Source organism: Silene latifolia, chromosome 3 (genome assembly GCF_048544455.1).
Source record: "Silene latifolia isolate original U9 population chromosome 3, ASM4854445v1, whole genome shotgun sequence".
In the NCBI taxonomy this organism is placed as follows: domain Eukaryota; kingdom Viridiplantae; phylum Streptophyta; class Magnoliopsida; order Caryophyllales; family Caryophyllaceae; genus Silene; species Silene latifolia.
Genome location: NC_133528.1, coordinates 37160283 through 37175333, shown reverse-complemented (window position 1 = coordinate 37175333; position 15051 = coordinate 37160283). Strand labels below are relative to the sequence as shown.

Sequence of the window (15051 nt, the reverse complement as noted above, 5' to 3'; positions counted from 1 at the left end):
TGGGGATGAGGAGGAGGAATCCACGCCTGTGGAGGACTCTGCTCGACCTCTGTTACAACTCAGTAAGGAGGACGTTGAAGGTGAGATACAATACTGGTCCACTTCTGTTTTCTGCTATATCTTAGGGGCGAACCCACCCAGTTCTGTGGTTTCAGGGTTTGTCAAAAGGGTATGGCAGTCTCATGGTGTTGATAAGGTGTCGTTCCTGCCTAATGGAATTTTCATAGTGCGTTTTAAAACTAAGGAGCAACAAAGCAGGTGCCAAACAATGGACACCTTCTTTTTGATAGTAAACCTGTTATCATTAAGGAATGGAGTCCAGATGTAGCCCTTATTAAACATGGTGTGAAGCAGGTTCCTATTTGGATGAAGCTATACGGTTTGGAGATCAAATTCTGGGGTAAAGAATGCCTAAAGAAATTGAGTGGAGAAGTTGGCAAGTTCATCAAATGTGATGACGCCACTTCTAAGCGTAGTTTCTTTGGGTATGCTAGAATTTTAGTTGAGGTCCAAATTGGGCAAAGTTTCCCTAAGGAACTAAGTTTTGTTGATGAATTGGGATTGATGCATAAGTTACGGGTAGATTATGACTAGCTGCCTGTATCTTGTGTACAATGTAAAGGTATGGGGCATATTGCAGAACAATGTAGGAAGGGTGAAGGGAACAAACTCCAGAGGAAGATCTGGAAACCTCGAACCCAACCTGTGAAACCTGCAGTACAGAATCCTCAACCAAAACCTGTGGGCACTCCCAGAGCACATGTGGTACAGACTGTGAACGTTTGTACACTTGTGGTCCAGCCGACTGTAACTCCAATTGTTACACCTGCTGTACTTGTGCCAAAGCGTGTTGAGATGAGCTCATTCCCAAGAAGGATTTTGAGTAGGATGATGAGACAGGAGGCAACTGAGAGTAGACAATCTTTAGTTCCTGGAATGACTTTTTTGGACTCTTTAAATATGACTATATCTAGGAGTGTGAGTGCTGGAAAACGTGGATTGAGAAGGATTCAAGCAGATAATGGTTAAGATGGGGTTTTGGAACATAAGGGGTATGAATAAACAATTAGAAATAAAGAGGTTTCTCAACCAGAATAACATAGGGCTTTTTGGCCTGTTAGAAACTAAAATAAGAGTTAGTAATTGGATAAAAGCAAAAAATATTGTGTGTGATTCTTGGGCTATTTCTACTTATAGTAGTTATCACAAAGGGGGTAGGATTTGGATAATTTGGCAGCCTTCTCAGGTTGTGGTTAATGTGCAGCATGTAACAGCTCAACTAATTCATGCTAAGGTGTTTGACAAAACTAGGGACTGCCATTTCTTGTTCACCCTTGTCTATGGATTTGATAAGGATAAGGATAAGGAGAGGGAGAGTATTTGGGAGTCCTTAGTCTCCATTGGGAAAGGAGTTGATAGTAGATGGATGGTGTGTGGGGATTTCAATAGCCTCATGCATCTGAATGAGAAAATAGGTTGAGCTGAGGTGCAATGGCATGATGTTCTCCCTATGAAGCAGATGGCAGTTAGTTGTGACTTAACTGAATTAAAGTCTATTGGATCTTTTTTGCATGGAACAACAAACATGAAAATGGGTCCAAAGTCTATAGCAAAATTGATAGAGTATTGATAAATACTGACTGGTTGAATGACTTCCATGACTGCTTTGCCAATTTTCTCCCTGGAGGTCTTTTTGATCACTGTCCATGTGTGATCTCCTTCCAGGGAGAGAGAGATAGGAAGGGTAGTCCGTTCAAGTACTTCAATATGTGGTTTCTGGTGGATGATTTTCTTAGTGTGGTTGAGACACATTGGAAGAAACCTGTGACTGGTAACCCTATGTTTCAGGTTACTCAGAAACTTAAAACCTTGAAACATAGTTTAAAGCAGCTGGATAGACATAATTTTAGTGACATTGAGAACATCACTCATGTGACTAAAATTGCTCTTGAGGGGTTTCAGAAATAGCTTAGACTTGATCCTCTGAATCAGGAAATTGGTAATGCTGAAAATGCTTGTGCACAGGAATTGAGATTTCTAAAAACTGCTTGTGCCCAATACCTTCAGCAAAAATCAAAGGAAAACTGGATGGATGAGGGTGACTCTAACTCTGCTTTTTTAATGCTAGTATTAAGCATAGAAGAATGAAGAATAGAGTTTACCAGATTAAAAATATGCATGGAGTGCTATGTACCCAGCAGACTGAGATTCAGGGTGCTTTTGAAGAGTATTATGGCACTTTGTTAGGCACTTTCAAACCTGTCGCTCCTGTTAACATGGATGTTGTCAGGCAAGGGGCTTGCCTAACTACAGATCATCATGCCATCTTACAAGCTCCTATCACTGATGATGAAATTAAGACTGCTCTATTCTCCATTCCTGGTACTAAAGCCCCTGGACCAGATGGTTATAGTAGCCAGTTTTTCAAAGATGTATGGACCATCATTGGGAAGGATGTTATTGCTGCTGTAAAGAATGTTTTTAGTTCTGGGAAACTTCTGAAAGCTTGTAATGCAACTGTCCTCACTTTGATACCTAAGGTGGATGTCCCTGAGCATGTCACTCAATTTAAGCCAATTGCTTGTTGTAACACTATCTATAAATGTGTTACAAAAGTTATTTTCAATAGATTGAATACTATTTTGCCAGATATTTAGCCCCTTTCAAAGTGCTTTCATAAAAGGAGGAGACATTGTGGGAAATGTTCTTATTTGTCAAGATTTAATAAGGTTGTACAGAAGAAAAGCCTGTTCCCCAAGGGTAATGATGAAGATTGACTTACAAAAGGCGTATGACTCTGTAGAATAGGCTTTCCTTAGACAAATTTTGAGTGCTCTTAATTTTCCCAGTCATTGGATGGAGCTCATTATCCAATGTGTGAGTACTCCCACATTTTCTATGACTTTAAATGGGAATGTTTTTGGGTATTTTCATTGGAAACGAGGACTTAGACAAGGGGATCCCTTATCCCCACTTCTCTTCACTATTTGTCTGGATTATCTCAGTAGGATTTTAATGTGGGTTCAGAGGAGAGCTGAGTTCAAATATCATCCTGTGTAAAAGAGTGCAGCTAAGTCATCTATGTTTTGCAGATGACTTAGTGATGTTCTGCAGAGGTGATGTATCATCTGTCTTGTTGATGCTGAGGGCTTTTAAAACTTTCTCATTAGCCTCTGGTTTGGTGATGAATCAAGGAAAATCTGAGATTTATTGCAATGGGGTTGATAAGCATGCTATGGCAATGATGATCAGGATATCTGGTATGCACAGTGGTAAAATCCCTTTCAAATATTTGGGAGTCAATATATCTCCTAAAAGACTTGGTGTCAATGATTGTCAGTGCCTCATTGATAAAGTAACTACTAGAATACGAAGTTTGGGGGCAAGAAAACTGTCATATGCTGGTAGAGTGGTGATGATCAAGGCTGTTCTAAGTACACTCCACAACTATTGGGCACGAATTTTCATACTGCCAAAAACTATTCTTGCTAAGATTGAATCCTTGTGCAGGCAGTTTCTTTGGCATGGCACTGATATAAAGGAGAGTCCAGCTTTGGTTGCATGGGAGAAAATTTGTAAGCCAAAAAAGAAAGGTGGGCTAGGTTTGACAAATCTGTACTGGTGGAATATAGCTGCAGTAGCAAAGTATGTCTGGTGGATTGCTCAAAAGACTGATCATCTTTGGGTCCGCTGGATTCATGCAGTTTATATGAAAGATAGAGAATGGGAGGAGTATATACCAGTCAGTGGAGTTAGTTGGGCATGGAGGAAAATTTGTTGGGTTAAAGACCTAGTTAAACATCATATGTTCAATAACACTCTTACTGATTATTCTATTAAACTAGGCTATAGCTGGCTAGTTGATGAGGGGATGGATGTTTCTTGGCATGCTTGGACTTCAGACAAACTGATTGTCCCAAAGCATGGCTTCATTATCTGGCTAATGGCTCATAGAAGACTTTTAACACAAGATAGATTAGCTAGAATGGGGATTATACATCTGAACTGTTGCTATCTTTGTGGTGATAAGGAAGAAAGTTTGGAGCATTTGTTTTTTCAATGCTCGTTCAGCAGAAGATGCCTGGCTCTACTGTCAGATTGGCTTCAGGTGCAGCTCCCAGATAAGAACATACTGTCATGGTGGGTACAACTGAGGTGCAGATCCTTGTAACAGAAGAAAGCTCTTGCTACTGTATTGGCTACAGCAGTTTATTTCATTTCGTGGTGCCGGAACAAATGTCAAATTGAAGAGTCAGTTCCTATGCCCAAGGTGGTGATGAAGAGATGCAAGAAGGAAATTCAGATGAGACTAAGTAGTTGTAGGCATTTGTCTAAATTCTCAAAAATAAATGCTTGGTTTAACAGAATTTGTAGTACCTGATGATGAGTAATCTAGATTTTGCCTGACTCTCAGGCAAGCTTGTGAGAGTTAACAATTGTATGGGTGGTTTATGATCTTTAATGAAAGCTTACATTTTCCCAAAAAAAAAAAAAAAAAAAAAAAAAAAAAAAAAAAAAAACTTTTTCTTGCATTTTCTTTTGAACATTTTCAAAGCTACCCCATTTGTAGTGAGGGTGCTTATATTTGAAGCATAAGAGTTTTCATTTTTTTTACTCCTCTTTTCTTTTGATGCAATTGCAAACTTTTTGACTTTCATTTCAATTCTTTGAACTCAAATTTGAACAATTTTTGTGCTCATTCCCTTTGATGACAAAATGTGGTAGACTATGGATGATGGTTGCATGGTTTCAAGGGTCACCTTGGAATAAACGGTAGCCAAGGAGTTATCACACCACAAGGTACTCTTGAGTAGGCCTTGATCCATGGGTCAATGGATACAAGTATGACACATGTTAGGGTGTCTTACAAGTATTCTAACAAGCAAAGTCTCAAGACGAAAAAGTATCTACAAGGGCCTATATACACTTGTCAAGTTTCCCAAATAGATATTTTCACAAAAATTTTCAAACCATGCAAACTACATGCCATGATGCAACTAACATATATACAACTCTAATGCATATGCTTCTACGAACTAGTATGCCAAATAATCTAAATGCAACTCCTATACTCACATTGGTTACACCGCATCAATCAAAATAAAGCCACATAGTCATTAACATAGAGAGGAAAAAGGAGATTGGAAAGATCATACCATGCGGTCTTCAATATCCTCATGTCTCGGATGTGGCGTAGTCGATCAATGTGACAAAGGATAGACAAACATAATATACATACAAGACTACACTATAAAGGAAATGAACATGTTTTTGACTTTTCCAAATTTTTAAATTTTTATGGATTTTGATTTTATGAAACAAAAGGACATATTTTTGTATTTTTCAATTTTTTTAAAATTTTTTTTTTGTATTTTTGGAATATAAATTCCCATCCCCACTTTAGTTTGGACATTGTCCTCAATGTACATGTAGGAGTAGAAATGAAAAAAAAATACATGTTTTTGGATTTTTAAAGTTTTATGGAAATGAAGTGCAAATGCAATGATATTGTAACACCCCGTAAATTTGAAGACCTTTATTATATTTTAAAAGTAATATTTTAATCTATTTTAATTTAATATTAATTTATTTGAAATAAAATTTATTTGATAAAATATAATCTTATTTTATTTTGAATAAATGTAATTATTTTTGATAGTTTAGAAATGTTTAAAAGTGATTTAAACTATATTTAAACCTTTTCCTTTGATAAAATAGATTTCGGATAAAAGTCGTAAAATTGGGATTTTCCCATTTCTTATGGTCGTTGGGTAAACGAGTTTGGATATTGGGCATATGAGTACTTAATCTTTTAGTAAAATCGTGTTTAAGAACTTTAATATTCTCGGAAATCGCGTTCGACGAATATTTCTAATTACCGTCGAAGCAAACCCAAAACGTAAACAATTGACACCTCCCCTTACCTCTTGACCGACCACCCCTCCTCCAATTATCCCCTCTTTCAATTTTCATTTCCTCCATAATTCACTCTCTCTCTTCCTTTCATCAAACACCAAATTCATCTAAAAAATCCTCCTTACAATCCCTAAATCCACCATAAATCCTTTATTTCTCCACCAAATCTCATAAAAATTATATATTTGGAATCCTCTCTTCAATCCTCATCTACTAGTAAGCTTTATTTTCATTTCCCCCAATTTTGTTTTAAGGCTCATCTTTTAGGGTTTCGAATTTAAGCTTAATAATTGTGTTTTTTGTTGTTCTTATAGGTGAAGAATTTGAAGATGAGTTAGGTGACTCATATGTTTTTGAAGATGAAGAGTAATTTTGGGTTTTAGAAGCTTTCTCAAGTTATTACTTGTCTCTTTGCTAGCTTAAGGTAACTATTCCGAGTTACTCGACGATTTAATGTCACATTAGTGTTGTTTATGATGTGTTGGATGCTTATGTGATTAATAACATGTTAACTTTAATTTTCACATGAATTGTTGTTGTTAAAGTTTGTTAAATATGTTGTTTTTCACATGTTTAAGTATTGGAACGAAATGGGTATTGTTGATTGTTGCTTGAGACGGTATTAAATCGAACTTGAAACGGATTTTGGTAGGAAAAAGGGAAAAGGGCGGAAGAACCGCCCAAAACAGCCCACAAAAGGGGCGCGACAGGCCCGGTCTGACCCGGTTCACGGCCCGGACTTTGACCCGTCACTTTGGGTCGGGTCTTGGGTCTTTTGTTTGCGTATTTATGTATTTTGGTATTTTTGGCATGTGGGTAATCATCATTATGCGGGAATTTAATTGAATTGGATATTTTGTAAGTTGGAATATATTTCCTTATGTCGATAGTTTTTCACATGATAGAAATTGGAAATGTCATGAGAATGATATTGTGATGAATTTTGTGATTTGGGCCAAAGTAGGCCAAGACTCTGAGCTGGGCCAGATTGACCGAACGAGTTTGGTCAAACTAGGTTTAAACCGGTCAGCCTCGATTTGACCGATGACCCGTCGCGGGACTCGGGTCGAGGGTTTGTCTTTGAGGTGAGATTGGTTGTTATTGGATGTTTTATGTTGATGCCTTGATATTTGTGATTATCATTTCACATGTTGGTTGTTGGATGCTTTGGATGCCTTATGCTTGAGTCTTGTTGCCTCTTTACCATTTTAGCTTGTTCTCATGGATTATGGTACTGTTGGTTAGCTGGAATTTGGATTATTATTGATATTGGAGATATTGTTGGATTGTTAGCTGAATATGCTCTTGCGTAGCCTTTCATATGCTAGGGTGTGTATGATCATTTGTGTTTGCAAGTTTGGACTCTTTGCCCCTCTTATGGTTAAGTGGGTGTCCTACTTGTCTTGTGTGGTGTTGGTATCTTAGACCATCGTCATAGATAGGCCCTTATAGTCTTTGACGAGTATATGTTCACCGCTTAATAGCCTTTGTGTCTTAGCTTGGTGGGTTTATATCTAAGTTAGGGCATGACCTCCTGACGTACTCTTAGAAGTATGTGGTCAGCTTAAGTACTAGCCAACCCTTTGGTGGACTCCTTAGGGGTACTCATGTGTTGTTATCATAGGTCTTGGATGCGGTAGTTTTCCGCATGTCGCTAGGTCTGCGCAGGTTTAGGACTAGGGTGTTTACCTTACCTCGTGGTATAGACTCGAGTTACAGAGTGACTATTGACTGTCCTAAGAACTTATGCATGTCTCTAGATATATTGTCCTTTCTTGTTTGATGATTCTATGAATCATAGAAGGTGAGATGCAAGTCGGCTATGGTTGATAGAGTTTGGATTCCTGGATGTTATGTGATTCACATGATAGTGTAGTATGAGTCGGTCTAGTATTCACATGCTAGGACTATGTGTTGTTATATTGTTGTGCACATGATAAGCACGATTGTCTAGCATCTATATACTAAGGCTATGTGTTATTCATATTCATATTCTTATGTTTACATGTTATATTAATTATGACATTTCGTGGCTGGGAGAACTCGGAGTTACTCCCCACAGACTGTGGCTTTCGTATTTGTATAAAATGCGATTGACAGGTAGGTGATGCATATATGGGGTACATGGACGAGCTAGTGAGCAAAGTAACCTTTGGACTTAGATTGGCTTTATTTTATTGTGACCCTTAAACACTTTTTATGTCATATACTTTTTAGGGACATATGTCTCCCTTTTTCATATTTGGGTGGTATAACTTTGTTTCGCGACTTTAGCGATGTTTTATTTATGAGATTTATTTTAGACCTTGCATGTTTGACGCCTTCCCATTTGGATATTTTTATAACAGGTTCAGGTTTCGTTTTCGGTTTTAAAAATTACAAGTTTTTACCCAAATGAACCTATTACAAACATATCCATGCAGTCTTTATCTAGAATTATGTGTTTACTTTTCCTCAATGAATGAGGGTGTCACAGTTGGTATCAGAGCATAATTGCTCCCGACGAACGTTTGTGCACCCCCAATATAAATAACTTGACCTTAGAATAATAAACTTGTGAGATGGGTAGGATGGGTAGACTTAGGACCTTATGTTGTAGTCTCTTTGTGATTGCTATTTGTTAGACGCTAACCAATGTTCTCTTTTACAAGATGGCTCCTACAAGAAACGTTGATAATGCAATGTTGCAAGCTCTTACTCAGATTCTTCAGAATCAGCAAAACCAACCAGCTCCTCCTCCCCCTCCTCAGTTTCCAGAAGGTGATAGACCCGGTTCTTACACTTGGGTGGCAAGTCAATTGACTCGAAACAAGACTCAAACTTATGGTGGTAAAGTGGACCCGGTGGCACTCACCGAATGGTTTCGTGAATTGGAGAAAAGCTTTGCCTTGAATGATGTTCGTGAAGAAGACAAAGTGAAATTGGCTTCTCATTTCCTTGTGAAAGAAGCTGATAGATGGTGGTCTATGACTGGTCCTACTTCCACTCTTGAGCCTGGCTTTGGTTGGGATCGCTTTAAGGATCTAGTTGAGGCTAGGTTCTATCCAAAAGAGCTGAAACAACAAAGGCTTAAAGAGTTTATGAATTTGAAGCAAGGAAGTCTTTCTGTCCAAGCCTTTACCAACAAGTTCAATGAACTTGCTCACTATGCTTCTAGACTTGTCAAAAATGAAGAAGAAAAGGCTTTCTTTTACCTTGACAAGCTTACTCCAAAGCTTAAGAGCTTGATCCGTAGAGATTCTACTTCCTTTGTCTCAATCTATGATGATGCATTATGGGCCGAGAGCTCTATTCGGGCTATTGATAAAGAGGCTCGTGCTTCTCGTACTTCCCTTGGCAAGAGGCCACTCTACTCCACTTCTAGGCCTTATGTTGCTCCTTCTAGACCCTTTGTGCCTACTTCTTCCCCCTCTTATCCTAACAAGAATAGGTTTGTTCCGAGTGGACAAGCAAATCAAGGTGCTCGTGTTCTACCTCCTAGCAACGACAAAAATCCTAAGGGTCGTATGTGCGATCATTGTAAGAAGCCTTTGCATCCCGGAATTGGTTGCTTTGATAAGCAAATTGTGTGTTTCTCCTGCAACAAGCCTGGACACAAGGCTAATGAGTGTCCTGAGAAGAAGACTACTACTACTCCTGCTGTTCCTGAGAGGCCGAGAGGTCGCATCTTTGTGATGAGCCGTGCTGAGGCTGAGGCACACCCAGACATAGTCACTGGTACGTTCTTAATATGTGATGTCCCTTGTTTGGTTTTATTTGATACCGGTGCTTCTTTGTCATTTATATCGATAAAATTCTCCGACAAGTTACCTCTTGAACCTTCACTTGGAGATAGTACATCAATATCTTTACCCTCCGGCGACATCTTCTCCTGTTCTTATTTTTATTCGGATGTCCCTATATCGATAGCGGGATCTATTTTCCCGGCTAATCTCCTTCGATTTCCACTTGAGGAGTTTGATGTTATTTTGGGCATGGATTGGTTGTCTACCTATCATGCTCGATTTGAATGTCGAGATCAAAAGATTGTTCTTAAAAGCCCTTTGGGTACTCGCGTATCTTATCAAGGGGTTAGAAAGCAAAAAGGTGTGAAGTTGATCTCAGCTATGAAGATGGTGAATGCTTTTAAGAAGGGTCATCAATCATTCCTATGTGTAGTGACTACTTCTAATTCTCCTTCTCTTCCTCCCTTGAAGGATGTTCCCGTTGTTTGTGAATTTCCGGATGTATTTCCCGATGAATTACCTGGGATTCCTCCCGAAAGAGATATTGAATTTTCTATTGACCTAGTTCCCGGAACCGGTCCTATTGCTAAAGCTCCTTATTGATACCCGTCGTGAGGTGTCAAAAATAAATTTATAATCTCCAACTACAACTATAGCTAGCGGCAGTCGGGTCGAACCACAGAGAGGCAAACGTAAATTCTAGTTGTTTAAATTCGGTCTAAGGTAACAATAAGATAGGGGTTTGATTGGGTTGGTCTATAGCTAATGAGCAGTAAAATAAAGTAAACTAAGCAAATAGATGAAATCAAATATAAAAGGGGGTACTAGGATGGTCGGTTCGTTACAGCTTTGGCGACAGCATACTAAACAGGTCTAAATCAAAACACATGAGGCGGGAAATAAAGAGGTCCTCTCGGTCCACTCTTAACAAATAGCATCTTTCGACCTCGCTATAAGTCCCTAATATCACTAATACGACTCTCGTCCTGAAAAAGTGACTTACAATCTAAACTTTACCTATCTTTCGATCTCAGCATAGTTTAGTCATTTTAATTGGTGATCTAACAACTGTCCCTATCTCTCGATCTAATGGGTCAGTCAAATCCTAAACATTCAACTAGTCGTGTGCACTCGATTCGTCGAATAAAGAATTAAAACAATTAAAACGAAAATAAAACCCCACGAGGTCAGTCGATCGACCAAGTATGTCAGTCGATCGACTGACATGCGAATCAGGCCGTGTTCATTATTTTGCCGCCTACACTATAACTCCCCTACATCCTAGCACGAATAATTTAGCTACTCATACTAAGAATGATAACAACAATAAGATTCATTAATAAATCTACGGAATTCATGATTAGGACGATTGAACAAATAGACAACATAAAACAATAATATCGGCTTTGGGAGAACTAGCTAGCAATTCCTATACTATCAATGCGATAAAAATAAATTGAAATAGAACAGAAGGAATACCGAAATTGCAGAGGAATGATTAAAAGCTCGAACGAAAAATCCTTTGCAAAACAATATTTCCGAACCCTAATTATTGATAAACTAAACTAAAGGTAAAAACTAGGTAAATTTCTTAATGATTGTATCTGTAAACTAGGTTACGTTATATAGGAAATATACGTAACTATTATTCCAAAACCTAATGTATCATGGGCTTGCGTTTCCTCGATCTTTTAATTCTCGTCTGAAGCAGCGATGTGGTCGATCGACTGAAGTAACCGGTCGATCGACTGGTTTATACTGAACAGTAGCCTCTGGAACCCGCAAGTTGGTCGATCGACTGAAGGGTATGGTCGATCGACTGGTTTAGCTGGTAATCCGCTTTTAATTCTCGTGGACTTGTCTTTTGGACCTTGAAATGCGCACCAAGCTCGTTCCTTAAGTGAATTCTTCACGTCAAATGCAATGCAGGATACTCGGGGACGGATTTAGCTCGATTTCCGCTCATTTCCGCATAAATCTGCAATATTACATAAAAATACGAAAGTAGACAAAATGGGGAGAATAGTACCAATAACTACTTAAATGAGCTCTGAAATGCGTGTAAAATAGGGCGTAAAACAACATATTAAAGACATGCATCAAACTTCCCCAAACCAAACCCTTGCTTGTCCTCAAGCAAGAACTAGACTCGATCTAATGGAACGAGTTCAATCTCAGAGCGAAATGCAACATGTAAAGCCTAAACCAATTTAATGCACAACCATCGATCAATTAGCAAATGAATCATGCAAACGAGTTATGGAGTCGTTAAAAATTGCTGAACCGTCAACTGTAGAGACTTTATCGAATCGGACTCTCACGGGTCGCTCGTATCACTCAATAAGCACAGGTGAATAATGTAAGATAGGAAGAAGTAAATATGTAATGACTCTCACCTAACTACGACCTATAAGAACATGCCTGCAGTCTAATATGAAAGCAATCTCTACAACTGTACATACGCATTCCAACCAATCAAGAGACCATGACACATACCGAGGTATATATTTGGATATGTGAGGTATGGGTAAGAAGAGGCAAAACATTTTATGGAAAAGTAGAGGTACAGGTGATCAAGCTAGTACCAAAACGGAACCATATGGCAACATCCAACTTCTTACTCAAAAACAAATGGAACGGTGCTATAGCAAGCACAAATCTCACAATCTCCAGGTATAAAAGCAATCAACCAACTCCCCATAAAATATGAATAATACATGGGAGCAAAAATCGCCAAAAGATAAAGGCTTGAATTATGCAAATTGATTCTCTCTTTATTTTTCTCGAACCTCAGTCGATCGACCAAAAGGGGCAGTCGATCGACTGCATGAACAGTACAGAACTCTTTTTTTTTTTTTTTCATTTTCTTTCATCTTTTTTTTTTTCTTTTCTGTTTCTTTCTTTCCTCCTTTTCATCTTCCAACAATATCTCAAACATGAGCATATGCTACCAAAAACTAAGTAACAATCCCAAGAACACAGACTACTAGCTTGACAAGGGCAGGCTAAATGTAGGATGTAGTAATGGGACAAAAAGGCTGTTTTTGGCAGTGTGGGGTTCATGGGCAAAACGAATAAGGGGAAACCTCTACCACATGTGTCAACTAACCACAGGCCGAATGCGTACAGGTATTAAGCAGATTAAGTTCATATTTAGGCACATTTATGTGACATGCCTCATAGGGAGTACTACTCACATTCCTAAATAAACTGGTCATGGATGTCACCAGTTATAGGCTCTAAATTTCAAAAATATGATGTAGCTTGCCAATTTTCAAAGTCAAGTCTCAAGTCCAGCAAATAATTAACGAAAACTCGTAGACTATGCATATATGATTCTACTAATAACATGTTAATCAAGCAAGGCTCAGCCAACACAGGTGCAATTGCAATATCATCATTGAAATACTACCGTTCCGACTCGACCTATATGCTAAAATAAACGTGCATTTTATGGAAATTTTTGAAATTTTTTTGAATTTCGTATAAAATGAAATGAACAATGCAAAACAGAATGTAAACGTGAATGCAAGCAAATGATATGCGACGCAAAACCCTTCCCCAAACCAAATCGCACAATGTCCCCATTGTGCAAAATCATGTAATGAAATAAAAGAGAAATGGGAATTTGCGAGAAAATAAGTAAATATGACATGAAGTGGAACTTGGGAACTCACAAGACTTTAAGCGCAGCAAAAGGAAACCTCCCCAAACCAGCGTGAGCTAGGAGGTTTCAGTAGCCAGCAGTGCTACTAATAAGTACCTGAAAGACAAATAAAACCCACGCATAAAATCGAGAAGACAATTTTGAAACCGTAAATATGTGCACAAATGAGAAAATTAGAAGAAATAAATAATTTGACGGAAAGTAAAGTGGAGTAGAAAACTCCCTTAAGTCTGCATATCGACCAAACACAGCAGGGGAGAGGTCGTGAATAGGTACAACAGCGTCCTTGGTCGATCGACTAAGAACGGCAGTCGATCGACCGATGTGTCAGGAACAGTAGCTCCTGGAATGTGCAACTCAGTCGATCGACCAATGTAGCCAGTCGATCGACTTAAAATACTGCTGTACTCCTTATTTCTTCGTATTTGCTCAATTACTTGAGCTAATGAGGTCTCAAAACCTGCATGTGCACAATAATACGCGCCCAAAATTGCGCAGAACCCAGAAAAAAAGTCTCAAACGCATAAAATCCTAAGCAAGCAAAATAAAATGCGAAGTTTCGCGCACACAAAAGCAATAAAAAGTGTCTAACAAAAGCAAATAAAATGTTTGGAAAAAATGCGATCAACTAGTAGTTGATCAAGAACGGCCACGGAATGGCCCACTTTGTCGGCTTCTGGCTACTAGAGGTAGCCTCAACGGTGCTTATCTTAGCAGCTGCACCCTTCTTAGCTTCCACGTCCGTATGGCTCAACGGATCAACACTTTCATCGTCTCCCCAATCAATGACCTCTTCTTGCTCATCAAAGTCCAAGTCGGACTTCCGTGCCTTGACCGGTTCGTCATCAACTTCCTCATCAGTGGCATAGCTAAGGCAACCAAGACCTCCTCTTGAAATGATTTGCTCCTTCGCGGCTGGAACAACAAGTGGCTCTCCCTTCCCCAAACCAGCTCCTGCAATGTCTAAAACAACAGAATCTTCCTCTTTTTTGCTCCCAATCTGGGCCGGAGGGGTTACAACAGAAATAGAGATAGGCATATCAGGAAGCACAAAGTACGATTTCTTGTCAGAGACTGTATTACAGGTCACAGGCCACATGGGGTCCTTCTTTTTAGCCGGCTGGGCAAAAACAATAGAATGCTTGCCCACTTTAAAAGCCAAGGTTCCTAAACCGACATCTATGACTGCACCAACAGTGTGCAGAAATGGCCTACCCAAAATAATGGGAATATGGCCATCCTCAGGCATGTCAAGTACCACGAAGTCGACGGGGAAGAAAAACTTCCCTATTTGGACGGGGATGTCCTCTAAGACTCCTATTGGCTGAACCGCAGATCGGTCAGCCATTTGTACTGTCATATCTGTTACTGCGAACCTAGTTAATTTGAGCTTTCTAGCTAGACTCAAAGGCATGACGCTTATACCAGCTCCTAAGTCACATAATGCCTTCTCAATAGAGAAGGTACCTATATTGCAAGGAATAGAAAAGCTACCCGGGTCCTCTAGCTTATGGGGTGCAGTGTGCGACAGATAAGAGCATGACTCTTTTGTTAGTGCGACAGTATGCACATTTTCAAGTGACTTTTTCTTAGACAGGAGTTGTTTCATGAATTTAGTGTAGGCAGGCACTTGATTGACCAACTCAAGGAAAGGAACTTGTACATTCAAACTACGAATAACCTTTTCAAATTTATTGAAAGATACCTGTTCCTTTGTCGGCACTAGTCGCTCTGGATATGGGG

The 15051-nt window shown here is 39.1% G+C and overlaps 1 protein-coding gene across 1 annotated transcript; it reads left to right on the top strand.

The window, feature by feature from the left end:
• The first annotated feature begins 2144 nt into the window (after positions 1–2144).
• On the top strand, positions 2145–4171 carry LOC141648949 (uncharacterized). Its single transcript, XM_074457654.1, has 2 exons — positions 2145–2586; positions 3093–4171. Exons 1-2 carry the CDS (start codon positions 2145–2147, stop codon positions 4169–4171), a joined length of 1521 nt encoding a protein of 506 aa, XP_074313755.1.
• The last annotated feature ends 10880 nt before the right edge of the window (positions 4172–15051 follow it).